At 43.1% G+C, this 8228-nt stretch overlaps 1 protein-coding gene across 1 annotated transcript; it reads right to left on the bottom strand.

Annotated features, from left to right (window-relative positions):
* Positions 1–2139: 2139 nt before the first annotated feature.
* On the bottom strand, positions 2140–4017 carry LOC148035166 (cyclin-U1-1-like). The gene is made up of 2 exons (XM_087680132.1): positions 3180–4017; positions 2140–2979 (listed from the first exon to the last, which is right to left on the bottom strand). Exons 1-2 carry the CDS (start codon positions 3578–3580, stop codon positions 2625–2627), a joined length of 756 nt encoding a protein of 251 aa, XP_087536258.1. The 5' UTR covers positions 3581–4017; the 3' UTR covers positions 2140–2624.
* Positions 4018–8228: the final 4211 nt, after the last annotated feature.

Genomic DNA, 8228 nt, shown 5'->3' with positions numbered 1-8228 from the left:
GAGGGCTAGCAACTTGGAGCACTGTGCAGCATGGGATTGGAGGACCAACCAACAAGTATTGGAGCCCCCAATATCACAATTGAAGGTGTAATAGCTTATTGAGAGTCCCACGAGGTTGGCACATTTTGAAGGCCAAGCTGCCAGCTCACATTAAGCAAAAAGTGCATTTTGATATATGCCACTTTGGCAGAGATCTAGTTGTCCATCATTCACTCCCCTCGAGGCTGATAGGAGCAGGTTCAAGGAGCTTAGAACATCAATAGAAGCTTTAGCCTTTCGTACTTGTTATTTCACACCTGCATTTATCATAGCCTATTCTTCACGTAACAGGATTCAACCCTTGATAGTGTTACAGCCCCCTTCCAAGAATGGCTTCTTTCGCCCATTCCCCCTCAACCACCTTGAGAGGCCTTGTATGTATTCGATTGTTTTTCTGAGAAAAAGTAAAACACTCCCTGATTTTTGTTTGCAGAGCCAATTCAAGAACCCTAGATTTTTGGTTTTACTCAAAATCCTAGAACTGCCGGTCAGATTGGAACTCAGTCCCAGGAATGCAGTTGAGACTACAGCCTCCCAAAATATAATGCACACTTGATAATGTTGAAAGTTTCCATCCTCTTTTACAGGATCTTCAGTTAGCTCCACAGGCTCCAGCAGAACCCATTTCTGCAATCAGACTCCAGAGCAGTTGTAGGAGCGATCTTTGAAAATAAGTCCAAGCAGTCCCTTTTAATTTCCCAATTCCCTATTCAAACTCCTCTTCAGTTTAGTAGGACATCCTCCAAATGCTGTTTTGGAAACCCTCACAGCAACGGCAAAAGCATGAGCCTAAGGGTAAACAGCAAGAGAGCCACTAGGGTCTTGACTGCATCCTTACACTAGTCAAATTAACAAGTTTCACCAAGCCTTGGAGCAAAACAAGTTGGATTCTACTTTGGCCTGGCAGCAATGCCCAAACTCCACAGATTCACAGCACCAACAGTATTCGTATCCAGTTTGGCTGCAGTCAGAGTTGACTGCCATCTCCACGAGCAACGAGTGTAACCAGAGTCATAAAATCCACAGATTCGCAGCAGCAACAGTCTTCATATATCCAGTTTGGCAGCAGCAGGATCGACTTCAGTCTCCAAGAGCAAGGAGCGTAACCAGAGTCATTTTTCCAATCTGGGCCAGTTATTCATGGTTAAAGGCCATCAATTCATGCTGCCCTACAATGGATGGCACTTTGCATTACTGCCTTCCTGATTGTACAACTTCAGAACAACAGAGCTATAAACAGAGTCTCTTTAACTTGCTCTTCAATGTCTCTCTCCACTCTTCCCTCATGCATGGTTAGGGGATTAAACAATTTGATGAAACATGCCTCAGAAAGTTTGTAACGATAACATTAACGCTGATGCTACTAATGAAACGTTCTTGATGAAAGATTGGAACTGATAACAAATAGTACGTTGCCACTGACAAGGATCATATGTGCAAATGGATCTATGTCACTAATAAGCATATATAACTAAGATGTCTTGCCTCTTGGAACAGCTAGATTGTCCCATGATATAGGGTTCAATGAGGTACCTCTGTGATGCTTAGGGTTTCCAGATCATGTGATGCAAAGGATGCATACTCCTGATGATAATGATGCTTAGAAGTCACAAACATGATGAGTACAGAAAAAGTGGCTATCAAGAAACTTAAAGCCTTCAAGTGCAAAGTTGTTGTAAGGTTTAATGGAATGTAGACCAGGCCTACACTTTAGTCACAACCAATCTGCATGATGCATGCAAGGAGAACCTTACGGCAGTCAAAATTAAGGTACCAGCACCTTGTGACAATGTATGAGAATGGATTGCCAACATTCACGCTACATCCACCACTCTGTCCAAACTGATTACAAAACAGCAGACACCAGCTCACCAAGTGACAGCTACACCTAGAGGACACAATCAGGAATATCCATGTAACTTGAACAGAAGGAACAAACCTTCTTAGGCTGCAAGTCACAACCTTGGTCATACTGCAGCATAAATGCATGAACTTGCCATTTGTCAATGAATCCTACATGAAATAATTTGAGAATCAATATTTACAGTTACCACCTTATCCCACACTAATGCTTGAGAATGAATGTGAACCTTGTTGCTTTGCAATAAACCTTAAAGAGGATCTATGAGAATAGACTCTTAAAGAACCCCAAAATACCACAGAACCACTGATTTACAAGGATCTTTTAATAGCTTGCATCTCTCAACAGGATCAATCAAACTTAGGGTCCCAAAATAGGAAAGTGCTTAGCACTGTATCATTCCCAGCCTCTTGTGCTTCAAGTAACAACAAAAAGTCATTAACAACTTTCAATTCACCAAATTCCCGTTTCTCTCAGCACTGAGATGATCAACTATCCAGAATACATGATAAGTTGCTTATCTCAATGACCATTCAATACAGACTAATAATTCTGCATCAGACAGTACATAACAGCACTGAGACTAAGTTCGCTCATGGGCTGTTTGAAGGGTAGGGACTTATTGGGTGATAAGTATGGGTTAACATTAGGAGTCCAAGACCTAGCATTCAAGAGAGAACCTTTTGGAAGTCATTGACTTCTTCCATCTCTTTTAGAACCTATGTCAGAGTCCTAGCCACCGGCTGGGTGACTCTATCATTTCTGACATTCCTCCAGCCACAGCAGATTGAATGCTGTGATTCATCAAAAGTCTGATCTTTAGTTGTGCTTCCTCTAAAACCATTTGCTTCTCACTGGTCTGATTGTCTGGAAAAGAACTGATAATAGTTGGCAGTGTCCTTTCTATTCTTTCCCCTGCCAGCAACAACTCTCTTTCAAGGTGGGTACAATAGCCCTCGAAAACTGTCGAAGTTACATGAAGCCGGAAATCAAGACGAAATAGGAAATCAATCTCCAAGGTGTTAAGCTCTGTGATGCTAATTCCACCAACTCTTGCATAAAATGCATTGTTATAATGCCTGGAAGCATACCAAAAGGCAGAGGAAAGATCAGCCAGACCCAAAAGCAAAGACAGAAGAGATATTGAATGGGTTCTAATCACTACTTGCACTCCATGATATAAAACTTTTCAAGAAACAGGAAAAGAGGAATCTCTCAGTCTTGACATAAGAATCAATACAATGCAGATGAGCATCAGATCATTTCAGGAAAAACTCACACATCATCAAGAAGCTTGGTTGCCACCATTATGCTGGTAATCAGCAGCCTATGAACATTGAGAGAGATCAAGGGAAGGTCTGGCTGCTTGTGAATCAGCTGATCAATGTATATAAAGCCCACAGCAAAGCACGATGGACTACAATTCGTATACTTGTGGATGCGTTGCAAATATTTTGAGATACTTATGTTGGGTGGTCGAGAGCCATGAAACAGAGTCAGTTTCCTGTACAGGGAAAGGTCCTCCAAGCTGCGCTCATTCCTCAAGACAAGCCTCTCAAAGGTCGTGGCAAGGGCTAACAGCACCTTGGGGCTTTCTATGTCAGAAAAAGCATCATCTGTGACTCTGGCATGATTGTCTTCCATAGAGGGAGCATCATGATCATCCTGCAATTTCCCCATTCATCATCTGCTAATGATGATCACCCTGCAATTTCTCCATACATCATCTGCTGATGAGGTGCAGTCCAGGCAGCACAAATGGATTTTATGCATGCCGTGCCCTGCTTCTTGCCATTCATTCAAGCTCGCAAATAGGTCTTATAAACGCTGTGCCCTGCTTCTTGCCATTCATTCAAGCTCCAGAGGGGGAACCCACTAAAGCTGAGAACCTAAGGGGGAGTCCACAAGCTTCAGGTAGTGCAAAACTCCTTCGATTGGAGCTCCTACTTCTAGCTTCGGAAATCAGAACAGCTCGATCAAATCTTCGAAAAAAGGGCTACTTTGTCTGCTCATGACACGTTAGAAAGGCAGCAGAGAGCATTCCCTCACCTCTGTCAGTCAAGAATGCAAATCGGCTCGGCCTCTCAAGACTCCCCCCCCCCCCCCCCCTCTCTCTCTCTCTCTCTCTCCCTTCAAACAAGAATAGGGACATGCTTGCTTGTTGTTGTGGTCTGTAGACCGAAGACTTGCAGGGCTGTTACAGCGATGACCGAACATGTAAAGGTATAATGCTCGTAATGCCACTCTCGGAAACACGGTAGCTGGCAGGGGACCCGCGCAGAGACAGCGCAAGACGGTGATGGTGACAGTGGCACGCTCTGTAGAGAGAGACTGTGCATGTATGTGTGGGGTAATTTCTGGCCTACAATAACGTATTCTATAGGGGAGAGAGAACAATTGGATCCCACAATCTGAGAGAGAGAGAGAGAGAGAGAGAGAGAGAGAGTTTGTGAGAATTTTTAAAATTCGGTAGAATTTAAACTATGAGAGCGAGAGATCCTCGTCAAAATTTAAACTAGAAAGTTTAGCAAAGTTGAAATGTTTATTCCCTCCACCCTCTCGCATTCACCCTCCGCAGCATCACAATGAAGAATGCCAGAAAATCACAATGAGGCCTCTGAGGTGAAGGTGCAAGAAGGGGCAAGGGTGCATAGAGTAGCAGTCTCACTGGCACTTAATAGGGTTCGTTAACAATATGGAGCTCTGTTGGCTACTAGGGTATATTTTTCCTTTATGGGAAGGCCTGCTGTGGAGGAAGACTTCTCCAGATGGTTCAAAGCGACCTATCAAGGTAAGGCCAACATGTTTTAGTTTAGGTTTGTTGGTAGAGGCTTTTACATGGCAGTCTTGGGATCAAGAGTCAAGAGGGATTGGATTCTAGCCTCTACAATTGGGTACCATGGTCATCCTCCTTTTCTCGTGATGGTGTCCTCAAACGTGAATGCCTAGTTTGGTTGAGTTTTGTGACATGCCTCCCTAGCTGGTAGATGAAGTTCCAATGATTACTAGTATGCTGAGCAAAGCTCTATACACTCCCAGACCAATTTCCATTTAGGGCTTGCTCAAATCTACTAGCCACACACGTGTCCTTTGGGACATGACGAATGAACCACCAGAGTTTCTTCAACTTCAAAAATCAATGGGGATATGGAAGTGGTTCTTAACAATAAATTTTTGGCATTTCTTAACGCATGTTATCTATGCAAGAACAATGCCCATTTTGCTAAAAACTGCCCATCGAAGACTAGAGGCACTCTAGTTGCACAAGTGGCTGAAGGCTCTAAAGGAGAAGGGGACGGTGACAGTCAAGACAATAAGAACACTGAGCAAGAGATGGAGATCCCCTCGAAGAAGGAGGCCCGTCAAAAAGAGCCCACCTACAATAGGCCTAATAGTAAGGACCCAACTAAGAAATCATCGTTCTCGCAAACTAAAGCCCCCCACATGCCAATGAGAATCAAAGTGGGCAAACCAATAGGCATGCAAGCAAAGCTGTAAGGAGAATGTCGACCCCAAGTCTAATGGTGGGAAGGCAAGCAACAACAAGAAATTAAGCTGGATGTAGAAGCATGCTCTGCATTTGTGGTTCCTGGCTTTGACACTTTTTATGATGTCACGCATAGGGAAAAGGGGGCACAACGCTTCTAGTTAACAAAGATATTAACACTACCTTGGCCTTCACAGCAGGCAATGGGACTGCAATGGCAGCCTCGATCAAGGTCTATTAGGAGGAGTTCCTAAAATGGTCAATATACACCTCTAATTGCTCCGCAATGGGAGCTAGGCAATGGCATTTCCTAACACAACAGCTCCATGGCTCCAACCCCATCATTGGTGGAGACTAGAACATGACATGCAAAATGGGGGACCGCTCGTATGGTATGGGATCTATGCTATTGGAGGAAAGGGAGGCATGGAATCACTTCTCATCAACCTATGACCTAGCAGATGTTGCACTCTTAACGAACAAAGAAGATAACCTAAAGTTCACTTGGTTTAATTGGCATGTGGGAGCCACATGGAGAGGATCAAGACTCGATAGATTTTATGCCAACAATGGGGCATGGTGTTGAATGCTAGTCCAATGTATAAGAGGATGGAAGAAGTGGCAGTCTCTAACCATATCATGATCCTAATTTGCATTTAGGATTATCCTCCCCCCTAGCACCCAGAATGGGCCTTCCCCCTTCTTTCTTGGAGACAAGGCCTTTGTCCAAAGAATCACTACTAGTAAGGATAGAGATCCTCATGCCTCACCTGATTTCAAATGACTCAAATGCCTAAATGAAGTCACATTGTTGGCCAAGGACTATGGCAAATGTACGGCAACACACAGGAGGAATGTAAGGGAGCCGATTTCCAAGGCAAGATTGAATGTACTAACTACTCTTTCTCGATCCAACCGAATGGCACAATTTTGCATGTATGTTTGAAGAATATAGAGGAGTTTATTTTGGTGCAAGATGATGAGGTAGTTAAGGCTACCAAAATCCAATTAAGAGGCAAATGGGAGGTGTTAGAAGATGGGCCCAATCATTTTTTCTTCAATAACCTCAACGAGAAGCAAAGGAAGGAAACCATAGTGAGCATCAAGAATAAGGAAGGAGTGCTAGTGCATGATCGACCCTCAACTGCCATTTAAGGATCATCTAGCCTCTATTGTTGTATCCAAGCCCCAAGGTATCCCTAACTATGAAGCTAAGATACAAAAAATCCTCCATGATGCTATTTCACCTATTCCCATTGACAAAGCACTACCAGATAGAATAGGCCCTTATGTCTGCCCAAGGTTAAGGAATCTAAATGAAGCATTCATGATGCAGTATTAAATCTAATATTATCAATGTATTATGTTATGTGCCACTTGTCAAACTTTGTGCTAATCAATATGGATTGGGATAAAACATATGATTGTGTCAACTTGGATTTTGTATTGGTGGTGATGGTAGCCATGAAATTTGGACCAATTTATATTAGAATGATTGCTACCCTTTTTATTGGTGATGGTGCTTCCATTAATATCAATGGGGTACTCTCATCCCCCTTCAGCCTCCATAGATCCATCAAGCAAGGTTGTCCCTTGGCACCCCTCCTGTTTGTCACGATAACAGACCCGTTGCTCACGAAGATCGACAGATGTATTCGCAATGGCTCCATAAAGGCTCTCCCTCTACCCAATGGCTCCCAAACAGATATTCATTTTTTTGTGGATGATAATGCGTCGATCGCGGCTATTGAACAACCAGCAACCAACAAATTGCAATAGGTAAACTCCGACTTCTCTGAACTCTCAGATTCTAAAGTCAATCAAGCCAAGACCGAACACTTTCTCCTATCTTGGAATGAGCCCTCCAAGTGGATCAAAGACCTTAGGTTTAGGGTGATGAAGACATGGCAAATAGTCTGATACTTGAGCGCCCCTATAGGCATAGGCCTCTCCATAAAATAGAGGTTTGATTGGTTTTTTGACAAGTTCCTAACCAAGTTTTAAAAATGGTCTAGTTCTCCATTCTCTTCTTCGAGAATGATTACTATCACCAAAGTTATAATGGCATCAATGACTATATGTGTAGCTGCATTGCTACCATTTAGCCACTCCTTCTTGCTAAAGGTGGAAAAGGTTCTCAAAAACTTCACATGGTCCTACATGGATAACAAGCTCAAATTGGGTGGGGCACTCTTACGAGCATTTGGCTCTCCACATACACATTTGAACCAAAACTAGCCCTAGTCCAATGACACACTCAATGTTTGCTAAATAATTTTTCATAAAGGGGATTGCTACTTGGGCCGATGTGTGGGACTCTTAAAGATCACAATGGCTACAACAAGAGGAGTTGATGGCCAAATTTGGGCTAAACCAAGAGGAAGGGAATGCTCTCAAGGTGAACTTGATGGAGAAAAAGGAAGAATGGCGTATGTCCAATGTGAAGAGAGATCACTCCCTACTAAGGGATTTGATGAGCCCTTCTAGCAAACAACTATGGATGCTATCAAACATTCATACCAAATGAAAGAAGGACTTCCCTATGGCAAGGCTATCTACTTGGAAGAAAAGACTTAAGAGACTTTGGAAGGCCACACATACTTTTAGAATCAATGTGTTGAGGTGGCAAATTACACTAGAGCTACCATTAAGATCCTGACTCTCCAAGGTTAGCAGAGTTTCTCTAATGTGCCCCTTTTGTGGCTAGGCATAAGGGGAACTCCATTTGTTTTGGAGCTTCATCCATGTCACTCCAGTAAACAAGACCATCAGGAAATGGCTTAAAGAACCAAACCTTCAAGATACCTTTGGTGTTACTATGGCTCTTTTTGGTGATTAAGC

Source organism: Lygodium microphyllum, chromosome 6, assembly GCF_053477565.2.
Source record: "Lygodium microphyllum isolate KBCC chromosome 6, Lygodium_microphyllum_v1.1.10, whole genome shotgun sequence".
NCBI lineage: Eukaryota > Viridiplantae > Streptophyta > Polypodiopsida > Schizaeales > Lygodiaceae > Lygodium > Lygodium microphyllum.
This window is presented reverse-complemented; position numbering and strand designations above follow the sequence as displayed.